This window comes from Corvus moneduloides, chromosome 3, assembly GCF_009650955.1.
Source record: "Corvus moneduloides isolate bCorMon1 chromosome 3, bCorMon1.pri, whole genome shotgun sequence".
NCBI lineage: Eukaryota > Metazoa > Chordata > Aves > Passeriformes > Corvidae > Corvus > Corvus moneduloides.
Window position 1 is genome coordinate 6,346,411 of NC_045478.1, and position 23,345 is coordinate 6,369,755.

Below are 23,345 nucleotides of genomic sequence, written 5' to 3' on the forward strand. Positions count from 1 at the left end.
GTTTTCAGATTCCCATTTACTCACTGCTCTGGCTCTGTCTGTCAGGGTGGCTTAGGACCCAAACAGTTGAAAAGCTTGATGTTTTTCTTTGCAGGTATAACTGGGAATCTTTAACTTCTCAGGATCTATTCATTCCCCCTTTTTTTCTTCTTGGCCCATATTGAGGTGACCTTACTGTGCATCTTCAGAGGCATTTTTTAAGATCGCTATTGCCACTCAGTAACACCGATAAATGTGTGTTTGAATCCCTTCTGAAGTATATAGTGAAGAACTGGAGACTGAGGGAATGGCATCTTTAATAGGGATATGCAGGAGGGAAAAGGCACATGAAGAACAGAACAGCAGAAGGGTGTTTTTCACTGTGAGGTTTTTATTCAACTTAAGATTCTCTAAAAATCTTTTGGTAGCACACAAGGCATAGTTAAAGGAAAGTTACCGGTCTACTTACTTGATTTTTTTTCCACAAAGATGACTTTTTTCAGTAATATTAATGGCAGTGAAGTTTCTTATGGAAACTTAACGATTATTGCAAGGTTTGAATTGTGTAGCAAAGTATCTGTTGAACTTCTAAAGAAATAACTTGTATTCGTTAAAGGCATAAGTTAGCACAAGTCTGCTATTACTCTTTCCAAAGGAAATGGTAAAATCAGGTTTTCACAGCTGTCTTTTGGCTGCTGAGATGCATCAGATGTTTCTGATCTCTGAGAAAGCAAGTAGTGAGCACAGCATTGAAGCAGCTGGTTGGAGGTCTTGGGTAATTGGATTTTGCAAGTGCTGAGAAGACGAACCCCTCCCTATGTGTACCTGAGGAACACAAATAACCCCAACCAGCTTGCAAAGTGTGAGGCTGATGCTGCTGGGGTCGGGGTTTGGAGTGCCCTCTTTGTTGGGAGTCATGGTCTCAATCTCTTTCCAAGCCCCCTGGGAGCCCAGATTCTCACAGCTTCCTTCTGGTAGAAGCCGTGTGTGTGTCTGAGGGTTGCAGGATGCTGGGCTTTGTGTCCTTCAGAGGACTCTTGAGGTTGAGGATGTGTTGAGAATCAAGGGCATTCAGTTTTGCCATCACAGTAAAGGTTCAGGGAGTGTGTAGAAGCACAGCTCCAGGTGACATGGGCTAGAAGCCTTTTGAAACATGTCCGTACCTTGACATGATCTGGTTTTTGGTCTTTCTTACTTAAAAGTTGTTTTGGTTTTTTTTCCTAATTGACCTCTATCTGGTATTGCATCAAGTACAAATAATTTAACCTTCCCAGGTGGGTTGTGTTGTCTGTGCCCAATTGTGCCTGCCTAAATTCCTACTTGATCCTGCTGGGAGGCTGGCTGTATCAAAGCAGAACAGTAAATAATCCCTATCTTCAGGTTAAAACTGGAGACATGCCTGTGACTGAGGACTGGCTGGAATTGTGACAGCAGGAAAAATGACAGCAAACACTGCAGGAATGTAGAAAAAAAAAAATCAGTGACCAGAGCTCTTCCAAGTCAGTCCTGTGTGAAGGAGTGTTAGGAATTGCTCTTCTGTAGTGATAAACCACTTGCTGTAAACTTCTGGATATTGGAAATCTGGCTCTTGGAGGTGAGAGTCAACAGTGACCATGGCACAATGTTCAGCAGATATCTGTCACCCCTTATGATGTGGTAGCCCTGAACAAAAGGTTATTACTTGCCCACTGAGCTTTTTAGCTGCACAAGGTGCTGTCAGTAGTGTGCTCTTGGATTATGAAGGATAATGAATTAACTTGAGCAGATTTTCACAATTGATATTTTGAGGTCTTTAAAAGATTGTTGGCCAGAGAACTTGTGGCTGCCCCATCCCTGGAAGTGTTCAAGGCTGGGTTGAAGAGGGCTTAGAACAAGCTGGGACTGTGGAAGGTGTTCCTGCTCATGGCAGAGGGTTGGAACTGGATGGTATTTAAGGTCCCTTCCAACCCAAGCCATTCTATGAAATACAGGAGAGCAGAAGCTGCTGCCTCCACCCAGAGGAAGGGCACTAACCACTCAGGTGTGACTCATCCCTGTGGACTCCTGGCAGAGGTGGCAATCTGGCAGTTTTGTGGGTGTGTTTGTAACGTGTTTTGTCATTTTGCAGTGCAATACCTTCATCTGCAGGTTCCTCAGCCTCTGTCCAGTCAGGCAAGAAAAGAAGCAGCTGATGCCCAACGTTATTTCTTCATGGAAAAACTGCAAGTGAATTGGAGCACCCAGGCAGGGCTGGGTAAGACTGAGAGTGAGACTGGGGCAGGATGGCAGCAGATGAGTGGTTAGACAGTCACATCTGAGACCTTGGGGTCCCTGGCTGGGTTAAGTCTTTTCACAGTAGACCCTAGACTTCTGAAAACGGTGAGTACTGCCACAGAACGTCCATTATTTCAGAGCTGCTGGAGAATTATCAGTGGTCTGTGGAATTGGTTCCTTCATAATCTAAAATGCATTTAGCTGCTAAGGCTGTCTTTACTTTGCACTTTCCTCAGTTCTATATTCTCTTTACATCTGTGAAAATAATTAGATCTCATAATTAACCTCTGATTTTTTTTCCTGATAGCTTTGTAATTGGTCTCTAATCAGTGTTGTCACTTTTAAGAAATTTGGAGTTTTCTTATGGCTATATATAAAGATTACTCTCCTCTTAGAACTTGCTTCACTTAAATCCATGCTTTCCAACTATTATTCCTTTAAAAATATAACTAATACCATTCTGGAGAACTAAGAACTTTACCTTTTATCCTTGGATGATCATGTGAACACTAAAGCCTCCTGCTGCAGCCTTAACTTGCTTGGTAGCAGTGGCAGGTTATCATGTTATGGTGGTTTATTGAGTTTTAAGCAAGCCATGTGGCCATTCAAAACCCAATAGATTAGGTTCTGTAATACTGGGTTTAATACTTCTAAAAAATGTTAAAGTTGCAAGTTTGTAGTGTTTGGTAAAATATATTTCTCTAGCAAATTATTGCAAGGTCAGTGTAAATCTTAATTTTGTAAAAAGTGTACTTGTAATTTTTTTGTGTAGGACCCCTTTCTCTGTAAACTATAGTTTGTTTTCTGGAGTAGTGGAGAGGGGAGAGAAGTGACTCCAGGTGATGAAGGACCCTTTGGCCAGAGACTGGGTCCAGCATTGTGGGGGGTGTAACTCCCATAGTTGTCATTGTTTGGACAGATCCCTCTGGTAGCTATGCCAGGCTGCTGTGGAGTGCATCCTTCCAGTATCAAGAATATGCTTGGGGTAGAGGAAAGGAGGATAGTTCTGTAGGGTTTTACAAAATACTTCCAATTTTACATCAACAGGAGTCAGACTACGGGATTTGAATGTAAGGCTGTGAGCATTAACCAACATATGGATTACTTTTTAAATTCATGATCAGTTGGTTTGGTTTTTTTTTTTTTTTCCTGTTTTAAGAGGCTCTTTGTTCTCTTGTAACCACTGTCCATCCACTCTCTCCTTGTTCTTTTCCTTGTGTTGAGGGGTTTGAAATGAACTGGAGAAGGAGGATCATCAGCTGGGGACAGTCTTCTGAGCTGCATGTGGAAGTGTCCCCTTACTAGAAACTCCTTTTCACATGAGACAGTATTGACACCTCAGCTGCTCATGTACCTGTGTCCTGATGGAGCAGAAAGCTCTGGAATAGAGGAGTATCATGATTACAGCTTCTTAAGAAGGCAGGGATTATTGGCAGTAGATAGTTTAGGATAACAGATAAATCATCCTCTCTCTGTATAGGCTTTCACGTGTCCCTGTGTCACTACATCTATGTTTTTCCCTAAAGTAACAGTGGCTTGCTGCTGTCTTGCTTGTTTTGCCCCAAGTTTCTCCAGCTGCACAGGGGTTGCCTTGGCAGGTTCTTGCAGTGCTGGGACTGGGTGGTTTCCAGGATGAGTCAAACAATGCAGCTGAGTGAGCTCAGTGTTTCACTGCTGGCAGGTGCCGCTGTCTCGGTGAGCCCGAGATACTTGGAGATGTCCCAGATTTCTGCCTCACTCACAGGTAACAGCCCTAGGTGGAGTTCCACTGGTGATTAAATGCAAAATGAATGTGAATTAATTAATAGTGAGGCACGATGAGCTCAAGGATTCCGAGCTGTGAACTGGAATTAGGACTACGAGCACACAATAAACATTTCATGACTGCAGAAATTGGAAAAGAATTTGGTGCAGCCTTTCACTTCAGACCTGCAGGTGTTTCCCAGCCACTTCCTGTTCTTTGGCAATATCAATCCAAGTATTTTGGTTCCCTTCTCCATATCTGTTTTATTTCCTTAGATGAGCTAATGGCTGCTAGCTTTTAAGCCAGAAAATGCCTTTCATGTTAACATTTGAATTCAAAGGCTGGCACAAGACTGTCCTTTGGAGCTACCTTAGAAATTCAGTGCATCAGTTGAGCTCTTACTTTTATGATGATTTCATAATTAAGTAATAAACCTACAGATCTAAAAACATAGCACAGTGGACAAGCATCACAGATGAAAGGGGCAGCCAGCTCTGTGCCTGGGCCTTTGATGCTGTCAGATGGGAGAGCCTGGAGCCTCTGGATGGGAAAACACATCTCTGCTCTATCAGTGCAGGAGCCCTTCTGCTTCTGATGAGCATCATCTGTGCTGATCAGTCTGTGTTGGGGGAAAAATGAGTGGCTCTTCTCAAGGCATGGTAATTTGATGAGGTTTTTCATGTTGCCATCTCCTGAGATCAGCTGTCGCCCTGTTTTGCCATTGTGCCTTTGTTTCTTGCTTTAGTGTTCCAGCTCAATGAATTTTATGCATTTTATTTTTCTTTTTCTTTTAGGAAGTTACTTAATCTACTTATGGTGATAGAAGATCAGTGTCTCAATTCTTCTAAACCCACAGCAGCTGTTGTTTTTGCCTTGGACATGTCTAGCATCTAATAATCAGATTTGATGTATCATGTTGTTTTTCTTTCATTCCCTTTGCTGGATTATTTTCCTCCAACAAATACGCCTGGAACATAACATGTCCTGTTGCATCCCAGGATGTTTAGCTTTTACCAAGGACCATGGGAAACGTCATGGAGGAAATAGAGGTCTGAATCCTTCTGCAAAAGAAATAACTCTACTTCAGTCTGGTCCTTGTTCCTCAGATTTTGATATCTGGGCCTTGAGTGCCCATGTTTCCTACTCACATGTCAGGAACTGCCCAAGGAGAGCAGACCATTGAGCCTGGTGAAGATGAGACTGTCTTAAATCACTTCAAAAGGGACCCACAGGCTGAACTGATTTAATAAGCTCTCCAGCTTGCAGTTTGTAGTAAATTATTAATGCAGTAGCTTTCAGTGTAGGACAGATTTTATTTTTTTTTTTTCTGAGAAAGGGTCCACAAATAATTTGCAGTAAAGGTGATAAATTATGAATGTCTGAAAATCACCTTGCAAGCCCAATAAGGACAGTCTTTGGCATAGGTTTAGCTGCTTTTTTGCTCGTAATCAGACTGTGTTCAAAAAGTGGAAACAGAGATGTCTAAACTTCTTTAACATCTTTTTTTCCAGGAGGAAAGCAGCAAATGTGTGGGGATGGATGTGAGGGTGATCCACTGTCTGCTCCTTTGGGCTGTGCACTTCTTCCTGGCCGTGCCACACAGCACTCCCAGGGTAAGTTCCACTAGACCAGGCTGCTCAAATGCCCATCAAGTGACCTTGAATACTTCCAGGGATGGGGCAGCCACAGCCTCTCTGGACAGCCTGTGCGAGTGCCTCACCACCCTCATCATAAACAACTTCCTCATCTGAGACCCTGTGCACGAGCTCAGAGTGTCACTTCAGTAGCAGGGTCCAGCTGAAGGCTTCATGACAGACTAAATAGAGAGTTCTCAGTTGGTCTGAATGAGCAAAGGGCCACAAGCTCTGCATTCTGGACCTCAAAAGGACTGTTTTCCTCTTGAAACCCTTTCTGGTTTGTACCAAGGAGTCATCTTTTATTTATTTATGTAAAGATTCACTCTACATTCCACTTCTTATTTTTCAGATTCTCAGTAATGAATCAAAGACTGGTGATGAGCAAGGTACAGTGACCAACTATGTGCCTTGGTTAATCTTTGTGAGATGTTTTCAGTTATCAATACTTTACACCGCTGTTACTCACAAGGACCACAGTATGCTGTTCTTTCACCTTGTAACAGTATCTGCTTGGTTTACTTTCCAGATGCCTGTATTAATCTCATTCCCTGCCAAGATAAAGGAGCAATTTGTATTCAGCCTTGCCCTCCCTCCTTCCATGGGGAGACAAGCTTTGTCTGTGAAGACAGAAAGTGGCAAATGCTGTCAGATGCCTGTGCAAGCCTGGATGTTCAGTCCCTTTTTCAGGTGAGAAAACAGTTGTGCACTGACTTTGGCCTGTGTTTGTAAATTCTTGCAAAGACAGACCCTCGTTCCATGTGCTTTCAGTCTTGAGCAAAGGGAGATGGGATCCTAAAACACAGAATACTTTGATAACAAGCTCTGACTTCATGGAATCAAAGAATTGTTTAGGTTGGAAAAGGCCTCTAAGATCATTGAGTCAAACCATTAACCCAGCACCACCATGTTCACTGCTGAACCATGTCCTCAAGTGCCACCTCCACACAATCCCACGTCCAGGGATTGTGATTCCACCACTTTCCTGGGCAGCCTGTTCCAATGCCTGACCACCCCTTCAGTGAAGAAATTTTTCCTAATATCCAATCTGAATCTCCCTTGATGTGACTTGAGAGTATGTCCTCTTGTCCTGTCACTTGTTAGCTGTGAGAAGAGCCTGACCCCCACCTCACTATTACCTCATTTCAGATAGTTGTAAAGAGTGATAAGGTCCCCCCAAGATTCCTTTTCTCCAGGCTGAACATTCCCAGATCCCTCAGCCACTCCTCATCAGACCTTGCTCTAGTTCTTTCACAATATTAAATCAGGTGATAGGAAATAAATTTGGGAAATTCTTGTGTGGGAACATAATTCAGAAACAAAGTTGCCTTATTGACTTGTCTGGTGTTCCTCATGTGGATCTAATCCAAGATAAGAACACAGAAGGATGAACCCGAGGAAAGAACAACACCAATGTGTGTAATAATCAGATGATTTATGACAAATCCTCCTCAGCTGCAAGATCCTTATTCATTTCACTTCAAGAATAAGACACTGCATTTAGTTCTCTCCCCTTCCTTCATGTGTATAGTATAAGCATGATATTCTTCTCAGGTGAGCTTTGGTTTGGGTTTCAGTCCAGCCGGGACATTCTCTGCACACCCAACACTGCATCTCTTGCCTGATTGTAGCTGCGGCTTCATTTTCATTCTTTTCATTAATTGTCTCAAATCTATTTCCTCCCTCCAGAGGATATCCCAAAGTGAACTCCTACCATGCTCTGGAGGACACAGTGGTGGTGCTGGAGAACATCTTCCTTTTGTAGGAGAAGGGAAGCCAGGGCATGGGAAGCCTGGAGATGGAGCAAAATATTTTGGTGCTGGGAATCACAGCTGCCAAGCTGATTTTTCGTGCATCATCCCAGATATCCTGTCTTCACCAGCCATCCCAGGAAACATTGCTGATATAGTGGAATTGCTAAAGAAGATTTCCCTGCTGCTATCAGAGAATGTCACTGGAGGAAAAATGAAGGTATTTACTTTTATTGGCTTTGGGAGGTGCTTCGGAGCTTTACAGAGCACCCACAAGTATTTTGTATTTATAGCCACTGTCCAATGAAGTGGTGGCTGCAAGTCACATGGAGATCACCTGGAAAGGGTTTCCAGAGTGGGATATTTTGTTGTCAGAGAAACTGTTTGACCTATTCATGTGTGATGAAAATAGACTGTGGAATTAAATTTCTTTAAAAGCAAAAGTTTTCAGGAAGTGCTGTTATAGGCATGGGATAACAGAAGTAGGGAGAATTAATTTTTAAAGTATGACACTGCAGGGAAGGCAGCCTTCGAGGTGCTGACCTGCAGCTGTGTTGTCATGTGTTGTACAACACTGAGATCTTTCTCTGATGAACTCAGAAATCAGAGAGTCGGGGAAGAAATACAGGGAGGGTGGTGTAAATCAGACATGCACAATGGGTCAGTATCTGGAATAGAACTAAGGGTGTCCTTTTTGCTTTATATTTACTTCTTCAATCACCTTTTGGTGTAGGATATGAAGAGGATAGGACAGTTCTAGTAATGAGATGTTTGGGTTTGACTGGGATGGATCATGAGAACATATTATCAAAAGGATTATTCCTTTTATAGAAATCACTCATGAGTTAAATGAGCCTTTTTGGAGGCTCTGCCAGTAGAAAAATAATTGGTTTCTTCTAACATAAAAAAAAATAAATTATACCTTGCTTTTTGTTTCAGAGCTACAGCAGAATAGCAAACCATATTCTGAACAGCTCCATCATTTCCAACTGGGCTTTTGTAAAGGACAGAAATGCTGGTTCAATATTACTGGACTCAGTGAATTTATTTGCTGGGAAACTTCTTATAAGGAACGGGTCAGAAAGTATCCAGGAGCCCTTCATCGCTACCAAAGGCTACAGCATACACAGAAACACTTCAGGAAAGAGCTTTGACTTTTCCATGGAGTTCAATAGCACAGGCAATATCACTGGGCAAATGGTGATTCCAGAAGAAGAGCTGCTGAGGTTGCCCAGGGCTTCCAAAGCCATCAGCGTTGCGTTTCCAACACTCGGAGCCATCCTGGAGAGCAACCAGCTGGACCCCCATTTTGTGAACGGGATGGTGCTGTCAGTGTCGCTGCCAGAGGAGCTCCAGAATATTTTGCTCACCTTTGAGAAGCTGAACAAGCTGAGGCAGGTGGGGGCTCAGTGCGTGGGGTGGCACTTGGCCGAGCGGCGCTGGGATCCCCGGGCGTGCGAGCTGCGGGCCCACAACGTCACCACCGTGGTTTGCGTCTGCGCCCACCGGCGCCGCACCTACAGATCCTTCTCCATCCTGATGTCCCCGGCCGCGCCGCGGAGCTCGGTGCTGGATTACATCACGTGGGTGGGCCTGGGCCTGTCCATTTTCAGCCTGGTCCTCTGCCTGGTCATCGAGGCTGTGGTCTGGCATCACGTCACGAAAACTGAAATAACCTACATGCGCCACTTCTGCTTGGTCAACATTGCTGCCTCGCTTCTCGTCGCTGATGTTCTGTTCATCCTGGCAGCCGTTGTGCACAATACAAACCTGAACTACCAGCTGTGTGTGGCAGCCACTTTTTTCCTTCACTTTTTCTATCTTGCCTTGTTTTTTTGGATGTTTACCCTGGGCCTCTTGATTCTCTATGGATTATTATTAATTTTTTTGAAGATAACAAGATCTGTATTCCTAGCTGCAGCATTCTCTATTGGATATGGATGTCCCTTGGTCATATCTATCCTCACTGTTGCTATTACTGAACCAAAAAATGGCTATTTAAGGAGTGGAGCCTGCTGGCTCAATTGGTATGAGACAAACGCCCTTTTGGCCTTTGTTGTACCTGCCCTGAGCATCATTGTTGTGAATCTCATCGTCGTGGTCGTGGTTGTGGTGAAGACTGGGAGATCCTCTGTTGGAGAAGGCTGCAAGTCACAAGATTTGAGCAGCATGATCCGGGTCAGCAAAAATGTCGCCCTTCTGACACCTCTGCTGGGCCTCACCTGGGGGTTTGGATTAGCAACGATCATCGACAGCCGCTCTCTGGCTTTCCACATCACATTTGCACTGCTGAATGCCTTCCAGGTAAACTCTGGGACACTGGGGAATAGTGTGTGTGCTCAGACCTTAAGCCTAGGATAAAGGTACCAGATCAAAGAGGGGCTGGCAGTGCGTGCTGTGCATGAAAAGTAGGATCTCAGCTTTCCCTTCCACTCAGTGCTTTCCCATGGTACACGCACGAGGCATCTCGGGCTGGTGGTGTAGGTGCAGATGGGTAATGGAACAAGCTGGTCTGGTTTGAAGTGGGATGAAGAATTAAGGTGATGAATTTCTGTTAAATGTAAAATCTACCAGGTAACGTCCATAACTGCAAAGATGTTTCATCCTTACTGATTAACAAATACACAGAAAATTCCCATTTGCCATTGAAGATGACACTGGTATAGGTTGCCCAGAGAAGCTGTGGCTGCCCCATCCCTGGAAGTGTTCAAGACCAGGTTGGATGGGGCTCTGAGCAACCTGGTCTAGTGAAAGGCGTCCCTGTCCATGGCAGGAGGTTGGAACTGGATGATCTTTAGGCCAATTCCAACCCAAACCTTTCTATTCCATGACCGATTCCATGGTTTTGATTAACTCACCAGCATAAACACCCAGTGCTACCTGATGCACTGCTGCACACCCAGTCTGCCTTAGCTCTTCTTGGCTCAGGCTGCACTGAGTGGGCTGAGAAAGTCCTGGTTTGTTACCCATCAGTCCAGCTCATAGTTAGGATTAAGACAAGTTATATCCATTCCTGATGTTCCCAGAGAGCCCACGTGACCTGGGTGGATAAACCCATTTTGTGCATTGCTGTTACCTGAATCATAGCTGATGAGATCTCTCCTTAACAAAAGGACATCTAGAAACACTTAAGAAATATCATGTGGTTATGCTGATTTTGTTAACTGGTTTTGCAATTTCTTAGGGATTCTTCATCCTGCTGTTTGGGACACTTCTGGACAGAAAGGTACTTATTCTGGATTATATGAACATTTTCTACACCCTGAGAAACTGTTCCCTTTAATATTTTTTTATTTAAATCTGCAGACAAGAGAAGCCATAAGGATGAATTGCCTTTCATTAAGGCAGAAGTGGGGTCTAGAAAAGGTAAAGTTTATTTATTTTCCCATTAATGGCTTAATTTACCAGTTTACAAATTATCTTGTTTGTATGTGGAAAGAATGGAGCCATCTGCTACGTCTTACACTGTTTAACATTTTTCAAAGGCAAATTCTTGCTGAAGGACACACAGGTATCTCAAAAGTCTGCTCAGGATATTAAGCATCTAAATATCAGAAGAGGCAATCGATAGATTTTTGTGACTCCTACATAACCTACTGCTGTGGTTACAAAGTTAACAGTGGTATTTTAATCTAATCTCTTCACCTGCAGATGTCAAAGCCTGTTAGGTAGACAATGCAAGTGACTTTTTTTCCTCCATATTGGAATTAGATTTACTTTAAGGTCTCCGGATAATGAAGGAATGGAATTAAGAATCTAAAATCCCAATATTTTGACCTGTTTGCTGCTTTCACAAAAATATGGATCTGTGTGCCAGCAGGGCTGCTTTAGGATATCAGAGGATTGTTCTGCTTTCAGCTGAGGGATGGAAACCACACAGAGCCCAGACAGGGTGTCTGGTGCTAACTGATGTGCACTCATGAGAGCTTGAGGTTCTTTTAAATATCAGAACAATTCATTAAAAGCAATGTTTAAACCTTAAGGAAACAAACTGTGTTTTAGAAGATTCCTATGAAAACTTTGACAGAATTTATGTGTTGACATTACTGAGTTGGTGTTTCCTACCTCTACTGAAAAACTTTTGTCTGTTGGCCTTAGATTTCTTTTGGTACCAAGGCTTTAGTGGTTTCACACAATATTTATAAAGGGGCCTCCCCTTTAGGTGTCTCAAGAATTACCTGCAGTGCTCCTGCTGTCTCCCAAAAAAAACCTGTGTCAGTCCAGTCTGGACACAGGCAAAATAATTTCCTTGCTTTTTTTCCAGTCTATTGCTCAGTTATGATTCTTGTATTGAAAGCTGCAGAGATCTTCCAGTGACAGTGTTCAAATGTTCTTCGTTTATGAGGGGAAAATAGAGGGGTTAAGCCAACTATTCCTCCCCTCTGAAACCAGCATTTGGGTCATCTGGGGCAGGAGAGACTGTGCAACTTTTAGATTACAATTCTTTTACAGATCCAGGAAGATCCAGTAAAGATGTTTCACAGGTGTTAGGTCAGGACTGAAAGTTGGAAAGTTAAAATTCTCTCAAGACACCATCAGTATAATAGTCTGGAAATAACAGATGGGAATGTCACTAATCCCATGACTCAGCAACATTTGATAAATGTACTGAGTGATCTTACTGGGCAAAACTTGATGTGGAAACCATGGCTATGTGTGCCCAGGAATTTGGGTCGATGTTGTCACTCTCCTGTGTGGAAGAAACCACGTGTAGGTGTTTACTGTGGCATAGCAGAGGGGAAAGATGTGAGTCATCCACTTTTGTAAACTTGGATGTAAACATGGAGTTTGACTCATTAGAGTTGGGGAAGTTTGTCACACCCAAGATGATTGTTTAAAAAAAAAAAAAAGTCTTGTTTCAGAGAGCTTCTGAATTGTAGGATTGTTTAGGTTGGAAAAGACCTCTGAGGTCGAGTCCAACCATTAATTCAGCACTGCCAAACCCACCACTAAACCATGTCCCTCAGTGCCACATTTACATGACTTCTAAATACCTGCAAGGGATGGTGACTCCACTACTGCCCTGGGCAGCCTTTTCCAATGATTGACCACTCTTTTGGTGAAGGAATTGTTCCTAACATCCAATCTAAATCCCCCTGGCTCAGCTTGAGGCCATTTCCTCGCATCCTGTCCCTTGTTCCCTGGAAGCAGAGCCCGACCCCCCCCGGCTGCACCCTCCTGTCAGGGAGTTGTGCAGAGTCAGCAGGTCCCCCCTGAGCCTCGTTTTTTCCAGACTGAGCCCCCCCAGTTCCCTCAGCTGCTCCTCACCAGACTTGTGCTCCATCCCCTTCCCCATCTCTGTTTCTTTCTCTGGACACGCTCCAGCCCCTCAATGTCTTTCTTGAAGTGAGAGGTCCAAAATGGAACTGTGTATCTGGGGGTTTAATGGTCAATGTAAAACACTGGAAGGGTTATGCAGACTCTTGCTTCAGGTATCTGAGTTTCCCCAGACCTGCAGGAGCCTTTCCTGTAGGTCACATTTTAAGGTGACCATTTTGTGGTGTTTCTCACAGGATGCTGAGGCCCATCCTGTTTTAAATGGACCCTCCACCTCCCCAGATGGTACTTTTAATCTGACCTGATTGTTTTCCCTCCTAGTCCTAGCAGTGGACTGTTGTGTTCAGTGGATCTGACCAGCGAGAAGAAAAGGAGCACTTCTGCAGAGAAATGCTGGTTTGAGGTGAGCTGAGGAGCCTCCCCAGCTCAGAGCATGGACAGCACTGTCTGGGAGCACAACCATGGGAATCATCATGAAAACCAGAAGAGAAAAGGCCCTGAACCTGCTGTCAGGAGCAGGAAACCATCAGTGTTCCTGCAACCCTTGGAGGAAACATGCCGAAACGTAAAGCTTGTTTCTCACCTTTGTGAAAACTGCTGTGAGGAGAGTTTGTCCTCGTTTGCCATTTCAGTGCTTCAATTTCTTTATTATTTTCTTTTTTTTTCTTTTTTTTTGTCAGTGCAATAAGGAGCTGTACAGTATGTGGAGCTGTTCTAAAATTATTTAATTTTTCATGTGATGTACAAATGTTGAGCATTATCTAGCTGATTTTGGCTGTCTTTCCAGCAAAACTAATTCTATCTGTTGCTACTGTATTCATAATTTCCATTCATCCTCCCAGACTGATGGACAATTCTGTTTCTGCATTGCAGCTGTTCTCTCCCTCCCAGTATTTGTTGTCTCCATCTCAGTACTTGTGTGTCAGAGGAACTGTACAAAGCCCTTTTCTGATGTGTCAGGACAGAATTTTTCATTCTTTTTCCTGTCCTGCAAGACAGTGGCAGAGATAAACAAGAAAGAGGACTCTGCAAATAATCAGTTTCCCCCTTTAGATGTGGGAAAGCAAGCTTGGAATACTCATCAGAGCTGAATCAAATGGATGGACATCTCCTGTGCAATGTCCTAACAAAGGGAATTGTTTCTCCACATGAGATGGTGTGTCAAATTTAATTAGAAAATCTGTCCTTGGTATGAGAAACCCTTTCTAATGAAGGCTTTGATAGAAACATTATTGCTCTTCTTAGGAGAAATTGATGGAAATGAAAATAAAGTTGAAATTTTGTCATTGTTTGTAAGAAGTGGTACTTATCCTTCTCTACCAAAAATGTACATAAATGCCCTGCAGTATTAGCTGGTATTATTCAAATCAGAAATCACTTAAACCCATGTGGCTTCACATACATTTGAAATATAGAAGATTTAAGAAAAATAACACGGTTTAATGTCATCAACAAGCCTTTACTGAAGAGGGAAAAAAATGCCCTGGCATGGAGAAACCCACCTCCAGATGTTCTGGTGGGAGCAGCTGAGGAGGGTCTGGAGGGCCATGGGGCATTTCTTCTCCTCAGGCCTCTGTTGCTTCCTCTCTTCTTTCTTCTTGACTCTGATCTTGTTACAGGAGCCCATCCCTGCTCCCTTCACACAGCCCATCTGCATGTTGGAGAGCTTTATTCAAACAGAGGTAAAATTGGGTTTATGTGCTGCTGAAACAACTTTTAAAAGACCCCAAGGTCTGCTTCTTGATGTTATTTTATTAATGAAATGTTTGGAATTTTTTTACAGCACCTGAAAATTTAAGAAAACTTGTCACAGCCCAGCACCTGCCCTCCTCTCATGTGTGCATGTTAAACCAGTCTGTTACAAGAGGGGAATTTACAGGTAGTCTTGGATGAGGCTTCCCATATTATAGACATCCCCTCCAGAATCACAGGAAGTTCAGCAGGAGTCTTGCCCCTGCAATAGCACCATGAAAGGAATCTGTTTCATTTGCTGTTTATCAAAATGTGCTTGAAGCGTGGTGCGTATTTTCAGCACCTGGCACATATCACTGTTTTCCCCTGTGTTTTATGGTCATTTAGGTATTTAAAAATAACAGGGGTAGGGGAGCTTTACAGAGAACCAGTTCATGGTCCAGGACGAGGAGGAGCACTGAACTTCTATTTTTAATTCCCCAAACTTAAACTATGCAGGAGCATTTCATGAATAAGTATATTTGAGGGGTGAAAGCTGTAGCTGTCTTTTGCAGGCTGTAAACTGGTATTTCTCTGAATGCCATGGGCTGACAGCCCAGCTTTAATTGCAGCTGAGGAGAGGGAATCACCAGAGCTGGAATTCTGCCAGTTTCCCAAATTATCTGTGTAGCAACAGCTTAATAAATGTCAGTGTTGTGTGGGATAGTTGGACCCCTTGATGTGCAGGAGCTTGACTGGAGCTGTTCCACCTTGCTTGTCAAAGGGGTGAGACCTGAAAACCCCCAGTGCCCTCCTTGCCAAGGTGTCACAATTCATTGCACATCCCATTTCTTTCCATAGGCTTCCAGCACTGCTTGTGTGGCCAAGCATGTGGCTACACAAACAGGGTCTGTAGGGCCATGTCCTCCCAAAGCTAAGTCTCATTTCAGGGGAAAGCACAGTTTGGAACATGCAGCACTATTTCACCTCCTGCCCCACAGTGAGGATGCTCCTAAAATCCCTGGTGGATGTGCTCCCAGGAAAGGGCCCTTTGGGAGCACTGCCTCCTTCTCTGGCTCATTTCAGTGGTTTTGTTTAGGCCAACAGCACTATGGGAATATATTTTTAGCACAGAAATCTGAATGCCATCAGGTCAAAATTCTAAACTCACCAGTATTCCCCTTCCCTGCCCCCCAGGTCAGATATCCCATTTGTATCCTGCAGGCCAGACAATGCTGATTATGTAGTTTACAATTTCTAACATATTCTGTATTATAAAGCAGATTATTTTTGTTTTTATTCTCTCTCAAGGGGGCACAATCAATATCAAATGGATACTGGTGCATGGGAAGTTCCAGCTGAACTTGAGGAAGAACTTTCCTGTGCAGTGACCGAGCACTGAATGGATTGCCCAGGGAGGGTGTGGAGTCTCCCTCACTGGAGATATTCCAGAACTGTCTGGACACAGTCCTGTGCAGTGTCCTCTAGGATGATGCTTGAGCAGGAATGTTGGACTAGATGACCTTACTGTCCTGTCCAACCTGACCCATTCTGTGATTCGGTAAAATGCCATTGGAGTTGTTTAGAATTTTAACTTCCCTGTTAGATTTTAATGTAGTGAAATCTTTCCTTGTTTTTTCTCTGAACACTCTGGTTTGAGGTGTTTTTCTTCAATAACTTCCATCTGGGCGTGACAGAGAAACCTTTCTAATGGTGTAAAGCTTGTGAACTTGTTTACATGCAATGTGTGTGTCAGGTCAGATGTGGCTGGACACTGTGTGTTCCTTCAGGCCCCTCAGCTTCCTGTTGTATCTGAAACCCAGCCTGGCTCCAGTGACACCCTGGGGCTACTTCAGGCTTTGGGAAAAGGTGCATGTCCCTTCTGATCTGAGAAAAATAGTTCATCTGTCACTAATTACTGCAGCCATGTGCTAAGGCCATTCTTTTTCACAACTGGAAAACATCATCCGAGGTCTATTTATTTACTTAACTGCAGCCAGTCAAGGGAAAGGCACTTTTATTTGCTCAGCAGTGCTAAACTTGAAAAGCCCAGTGCTCTTTTGCTTACTTAAGCATCAATCTTTAATTACAGCTCTTTAACACGCATGTAAGATGTGTGAGTACCCTTTGGGTACTTTTGTTTCAGGTTGGGACCAGTAATAAATCATCTCTTTGGGCTGTTTGAGGATTAAGTGTTGAACAATGGATTGATCAGCAAGATCATTCCAACCCTTGGGCACTGCAAATTGAGTTTTATAATACAATTCCTATTCATGCTGCAGCTTCTCTGGGCAGGGAACAGCAGACTGTTGCAATTACTGGGCTGTTGGAATTTGGAGCTATATTTAGCTTGAGTTTGGCTTTAAATACCCTTGTTTAAGAAGGGTAAGTTAATAGAGGAGTGAGTGTTTTGAGAAGGAGTGAGTTTTCCTTAGCCTGATGTTGCTAAACAGGCTTTCAGTAAACAATTACTGGGCTCTGTGCAGTGGTGTGCAGGCAGATCCCCAGCCTGTGAAATGGTCCCTGGTGGCCTCAACACTTGATCCCTGTCCCAGGCTGTCTTTCCCACTGCAGTATTGATAGCAGCAGCCGAATGTGAATTTCTGGGATTAGAGGTGGCCATCTCTAGGCAGAGCTCTCTGCTCTGGCTGGCTCTGATGGCAATTGTATGAAAAAGGAAGCTGGGGCATTTCTTTCAGTATACTTGCATCAGTGCCAACCCTTTTAATACTCCCTGCTGCTCATTAGCAATATATTCGGCCCACATCCTTGCTCTTAGAGTGTTTTTCTTCCAGAAATGCACCACTGATGTCAATATTTCATCCTGATTTTTGTGTTACAAAGGAGCAGGGCTGGGCTTGGGGTACCCTTGGCCTGTTTAAATCCCATCAGATCCCTCACCCTGTTGTGTGCCTTTCTGATGTTTCCACAGTAAATGATCAATTTTTTCCCTAGGTAATGACAGTTACTCATGCAATCCTTGTTTCTGTCATGCTGCAGCTGAAAATCTCCCACATTGCTGAGATGGTTGGCTTGGGAGCTCTGGGACAGCCTGGATTTCTTCTGCATTGTTACAAAATCTTGTCTTAATCCCTGCTTGCTACCGAGAGCCCAGGGGATTCATCTGGGCAGCTGGAGAGGTGCAGCAGAAATCCCCTGATTATCTGCTGTGCCTCAAGTGCAGGCACTGCAAGGCAGAGGAGGGACAGGGCAGTGGAATAGAGGATTTTTACTTCTTCATCAATAAGCTGTAAAGCTCCTGGAGTATAATGTGTGTCAGGCTCTGTCAAAAGATCTGTTGAAGACAAGAATTGAAGGCTGACTTTAAAGTGTGCTGATTGGCACTAAAATTCCTTTTAAAATGAACTGCCAAGCCCTAAGTTTCTTGAAAATGTCTGCTTTTGGGAAAAGGCTCACTGATACTTTTTTTAAGCTTTTATATTTTAAGACAGAAGTAACTGCTGGGATTAACGAGAGCCTTCTCTTCTGTGATCAAACCACCTTTCAAGCTTCTTTTGATGGATTGACCTGTCTTTTCCCTTTCAGAAGAGGACTTGTAGTATTGAATTTGTATTGATTTCCACTATTGGAAGCAGACAGAAGAATTAATTTAGTACACAAATGCACCCTTCGGGTTACAAGCTGTGTTAAAGTAAAAGGAATTTGGGTCTTCTTCCTGTAATGAATGTGTGAAAACCTAAAAGGAAAAAGGAGCTCTCCCACATGATCTGGAGTGCTGCAGTTGTGTAGCAGCTGCAGAAGGCAGCCTCTATGGTGGATGCTTCAATGTGGAGTGTTTATGAAGAATAAACATGAAAAATGTGATTCTCCAAATGAATATGTGATTCCTTTTTTCTAAAGGAATGCTTCCCGTTTTGCTGGTTAAAATCCTAAATTAGAATCATGGACTGGTTTGGGTTGGAAGGGACCTTACAGATCATTTAGTTCCAACACCCTGCTGTGGGCAGGACACCTTCCACGATCCCAGGTTGCTTCAAGCCCTGTCCAACTTGGCCTTGGACACTTCCAGGGATGGGGCAGCCACAGCTTCTCCAGGCAACCTGTGCCAGGGCCTCGCCACCCTGACAGTGAAACATTTCTTCCTAATATCCAATCTAAATTTCTTCTCTTTCAGTTTGTACCCATTACTGCAGTCCTGCCATTGCAGTTCCTGAAAAAGAAGGCTCCACATAACCTTCTCTTCTTGCAGAATTATTGTTAGTTAATAATTTTGTGTCATTCTGGTTGTGTTGCTTCTGATGAAAGGTGTCTGAAAGACACCAATCCCATGAGTTTTGAGGAAGCTTTTGCCTCTGAAGTATCCTGGTGAGGGTTGGTCTGTCTCAGGTTGCACATCTCAGCTTTTAGATGAAGTTTATGATTTTGTTTTCTCTAGCAACATGTCTCTCAGTGTAGTAACTGAATTTTTTTTTTTTTTAGTAAGGAGCTGTAAAGGTAGGAAGTTGTACATTTATTCTTTGGCTTTATCACGAGACTTAAAGGTTTGTGTAGGTCAACATGTGTCAAAATACACTGCACAGCCTTTGTGCAGTTAAAATACTGCATGCAGTATCAATGGAGGCTGTGCCTGGAATAATTTATTTTTGTTAACATCTTTATAAGGCTTTGGATATGTAGAGCCATTTAAAATAAACCACTGAACCAATTAAGCGAAATGCCTTTGATAGGATTAAAATTTCCCAATTTGTGGCCAGCAGCAAAGATGTGGTATCTGTTAGAGCTTGTATGGCTGGGGCCCCAGAGCAATGCAATTGTTTGTTGCCTGCAATCATCTAAGAAAGATGAGGAAACCCAAATTAATTTCTTTTTTTTTTTTTGTCATCAAAGATACATACAGTAGCTTCTCAGAGAGGCTGAGGTAAAGGCACAAAAATGTTCCCTAAAGGCAGATTGAAGGATTTTAAGAATGGAAATGATGTGCAAGAATATGGAAATGTTAAAACAATATGGAATGGAATAAAATAAAATCATTTTGTTTACAAAGAAGTCATAACATTTGTTTAAAAAACCTAAATGATTTTGAGATTTGTTCTTTTATTATCAGCAAAAAAGGAATTTTCTGGGGGGAGCAGAATGATGCTTCACCCCCTCCAAAATAGTCCACCAAAAGAACTGGAAGCAGTTTTATAATGAGAAGTCAGCAAAAATTTTTTGTATCTTTTGACAGTGTTGAATTTGAGATGAAAACTGGTTTTGAGTCCTTGTTCAGTGTTTTCTGGCTGTAGTGTGGACTGGCTGCTTCTACCCTTTTGTTTGCTGCTTCTGTCACTGCAGGAGCTTTGTGGTAGATTTTCAGATGGGCTGTGGTTTTAGGTTCTTCTCAGTTCTCAGCTTGTTTACTCAGTCTACTCAGTGCAGAGCTAAAAACCATCTCTGAAGCACTTTTTTTTCCTCAGCGTGAGCTGAACACGTTTGGCAATAGGTGTTGTTCAGAGGCTGACTCTCTGTCACGTGGAGAACACTGTGTGTTCTTCAGTCTTGTGTACTCCTGTGTGAAGCCAAAGAGGAGCCCAGGACAGGGTGAGCATCCCTGTGGTCAGGGAGCAGCACCCAGGTAAAACTTTGAGCTCCTTGCGTGACCTGGATAAAAGCTGTTTTTAAAAGTCAAAGTCATCTTGCTCAGCACATTCACACTTTCTTTTTCCCTACAAGACAGACTCTGAAGGTGCAAATATAATGGAATCTGTCCTTTTAAAGTCATGGATTTTCACCCTCTCATCAGCTTGAGCACAGGCCTGTGGGGAATTTGCAGTGTGAGCTCTCAGCTCTCCATCCTGTGAAGAACCTCATTTATCAACCAGAGCCAGCTGTACAAAGCAAATCCAAAAGACAGTGTTTTTTTCAACCACAGAATTACATATTCGAAGGAATAATACCCACAAACACAAAAACGCATTTAGGACCAAATCCTAAACCAAATAACAGGTTTTTCACCCCTGAGACTGTGGCATAATCTTGAATAATTTTTTCAGATATTAACAGTTTTGAAGATGAATTAGAGATCTAGATAGTCTCAGATCTTATGGACGTTCTCACAGAATTCTGTAAGAAAAATACAGGGAGTGTGTAAAACAATTCTCCATCTCACTGAGCCCAACTCCCCACAGGGGTAGTGTAGCAGAAAGCATGCATGAGATTATTAAAGACAGCCCATTTTCAATAATTTTTAATCACTTCTTGTCTCATGGTGTGCAGGGAAATAATCCATGCTCACTGCTAAGCATCTCCTACACTACCCAAATATATCAGGAGTAATGCCAGCAAGCACCAGCCCTTTCTAGGATTCCATGATGCTGTTGGTAGGAAAAATGTTGTAAAGTCAGCTATGTCTTACTGGGAACTTTCAGAAACGTCAGATATCTGCATTTGGCTTTATATTTTCTATAAATATTGACCTGAGTTTTTAGAGCAAAGGTGATGAGGTGAAGACCTCAAGTCACTCAGGCAAAAAATTCCCCCAGCCTTCAACCTGCACCTTGCCATCCTCTCCCTGCGACTCTCAAACAGGTTATTGCCTTTTGCCATAGGGAAATTTTGAGGAAATGGAGTAATTTGCAAATGGAGGCTTTTGCAGCTTTCCTCAGCTTCTGTCCCTCCCTGAGCTCTGTGACAGACTGTGCAGCATTCCATGAGCAAAATGCAATTGCCCTGGAAAAAATCCATGTCTGTCTGTTCCTCCTGGGGGGGTGAGCCAGGAAATGCGCCAGAGCATCACTGCATTATTCCCCCTTGGGCAGGTGTGGGCACTGTGAGTATCTGCTGGGACCATGGGTGGGGTCAGAGATGGGCAGGGAGAACAAGGAGAAAGGAAATTCTGGATCATCTGCACAAGAAAATCGCCAGCACAGGTGGATTTGTTAATTTTTGGTGTGGATGTTGTTCAGAATGAGTCATAAATCTTCTTTCTGTTTCCATCTGTATCTTTCTGTATCTTTCTGTATCCTGATTAAAATTTCTAAAAATGACAGAACAATGAGTGGATAAAACTGGAATTCTATTCTCAATTTCACTGCACCCATATTTTGTGGAAAAAGATGGGGTTCTCTCAAATTTGTGAACATTTTGATAAACATTTTATGGAGACAGTAAGTCAGTATTCTCCCTATGAAAGCTTTCATTTCCAGATTTACTTGCTACCAGAACTTCACTTGTATACAGTTGTACCACAGACTGTAAACGCAACAGCAATAACAAACGTCACCTCCAGTTCTGCTTCTTGTGTTATGGGCAAACATGAGCAGATGTTTTAGAAGGCCAGTTCATCCTCTCTCTCTCCATTTTCTTCCCCAATCCCTTTATTTGTTCCAAGCTCTTTCCACATGGAGTAACTGGTAGCAGTTTGGTACCTCTCTGACTGGAGGTTTAACTGTAATTTAGCCAAAGTGGGTTTGACGCTTTACCATGCCGTAAATCAAGTCTCTCCTGATGGGAGAGAATTTGCTGAAAGTCCGTGCAAGGAGTTTCAAAGATAAACCAGGAGTTTTCCTTGAGTTTCAATGCTTCCAGATAGTTGTTTATTAAGTCTTACCAGAGGGACAGAGCCACTAGCGTGACCCAGGTACTGCATAGAAGGAAGAAAAGTAGGAGTGAGTCTAATTATCAAGATTTACACAGCCTTTTAAAGATATTTTAACCAATAGTTACTAAAAACGTACATTATTTTCACTTTCCTACCAATTATTCAGCAACACGACTAGGAACTGCGGAATTTTCTATCCAATCATTCCAAACTACTTTTACTGCAGAATATGGAGTAGTAGAAGAAGGAGAAGGTTTAGAGAACAACAACAATCCTCCATTTTGATACTTTTTACTCTTATCTATTTACTACAAAGAGAAGCCCAAAACCTCTAAATTTTTCACCCTGTGACAATCTTACATAGTAGTCTTATCACCTAATTCACACCACTGTATTTTCTAGTTGTTGTCTGACTGTTGGTAATTTTTTCCAAGGTTTGCAGCTAAAACAGTGTTGTGCAGGGGGGTAAGAACCCTTAAAAACTGGCAGAGAAATATTCTCGGCACTCTGGGTTCCTACATGGGTCTAATCTAAAAAAATGCCCAAGACACACTTTAGAATTAATTCACAACCTTCCCCCTTCCTCCATGTGTGACACATTAGTCTCTCTTTCTTAGTATCAAAATACAATTCTGCTGATTTGCATCTGGAACTAAATGCACTCTCAGAAAACCCTCTTAATCACTTTTCTAGATCTTCTGTGCTATTTGGGATTTTTTAAGAATACTCTCTCACTGGAGCTGCCTGTTGCATTCTTAGATGTAATCACAGCTAAAAAAAGGTTGAAAGAATACTTTAGGCAGAATAATGGAAACATCATTTTGTCTTGACAAGTTAATGCAGTTTCACCTTTGCACATGTACAATGGCTACATCAGCTGAACATTTTATGCTGTTGGTATTTGTTTTCATTAGAAATGTGAGGTGATGTGACTTTTCCTATTATTGTCTGATTTCTCTTTAGGGGGAAAATGTCAGTGTGACCTGATTAAATTAACATTCCTGAGGCAATTTCTGGCTGTGAACTTTTCTCAGAAAAAAACCACCCATATGTGCTGATCATCTTGAACTTTAGCATGAATTAGGCATGCACTAGTTTTGCTGGCAAATTATTAACTAAGAAAAACCCTAAATTATGCCCTGAAAGGCTATTAAAAGCCAGTCACAAAGGTATAGACAAACATATCTTTCTTTTAAGGTTCTCTGTTATGACTTGTGAACAGTAATTGTAGAAATATTTTAGTTATATTTCAGGATTTCAAAAATCTCAAGAAGATTGAATGGATGGTATAATAGATACAGAAAATTACTAGTTAAATAATTTTAAAATTGATTTGGGGTGTAAGGAGAAAACATTGCTGTGAAATATCTGGGACCCTTTCATCAAATTCTCTGGGAGCAAGAAAGAAAAACTTACCTATATATTTTTGCTTCAGAGTAGTCATTTCAGGTTTGCAATCTGCAGTAAGAAACAAGGATTATAATGTCATAAAATGT

General features: G+C 42.6%; 1 protein-coding gene across 1 annotated transcript; it reads left to right on the forward strand.

The window, feature by feature from the left end:
• The first annotated feature begins 42 nt into the window (after positions 1 to 42).
• On the forward strand, positions 43 to 13,930 carry LOC116441747 (adhesion G protein-coupled receptor F4-like). The gene is made up of 9 exons (XM_032104021.1): positions 43 to 2,337; positions 5,488 to 5,589; positions 5,963 to 5,999; positions 6,140 to 6,300; positions 7,300 to 7,581; positions 8,301 to 9,665; positions 10,546 to 10,587; positions 10,668 to 10,727; positions 12,960 to 13,930. The coding sequence occupies exons 2-9, from the start codon at positions 5,512 to 5,514 to the stop codon at positions 12,963 to 12,965; spliced, it is 2,031 nt and encodes a 676-aa protein (XP_031959912.1). The 5' UTR covers positions 43 to 2,337; positions 5,488 to 5,511; the 3' UTR covers positions 12,966 to 13,930.
• The last annotated feature ends 9,415 nt before the right edge of the window (positions 13,931 to 23,345 follow it).

Excerpts from the sequence above, each read along its gene's own strand:
- LOC116441747 (XM_032104021.1), top strand. The coding sequence starts at position 5,512 with ATGGATGTGAGGGTGATCCACTGTCTGCTCCTTTGGGCTGTGCACTTC. Across the intron at positions 7,582-8,300 it reads TCACTGGAGGAAAAATGAAG|AGCTACAGCAGAATAGCAAA; the intron begins GTATTTACTTTT and ends TTTTTGTTTCAG. Across the intron at positions 9,666-10,545 it reads CACTGCTGAATGCCTTCCAG|GGATTCTTCATCCTGCTGTT; the intron begins GTAAACTCTGGG and ends GCAATTTCTTAG.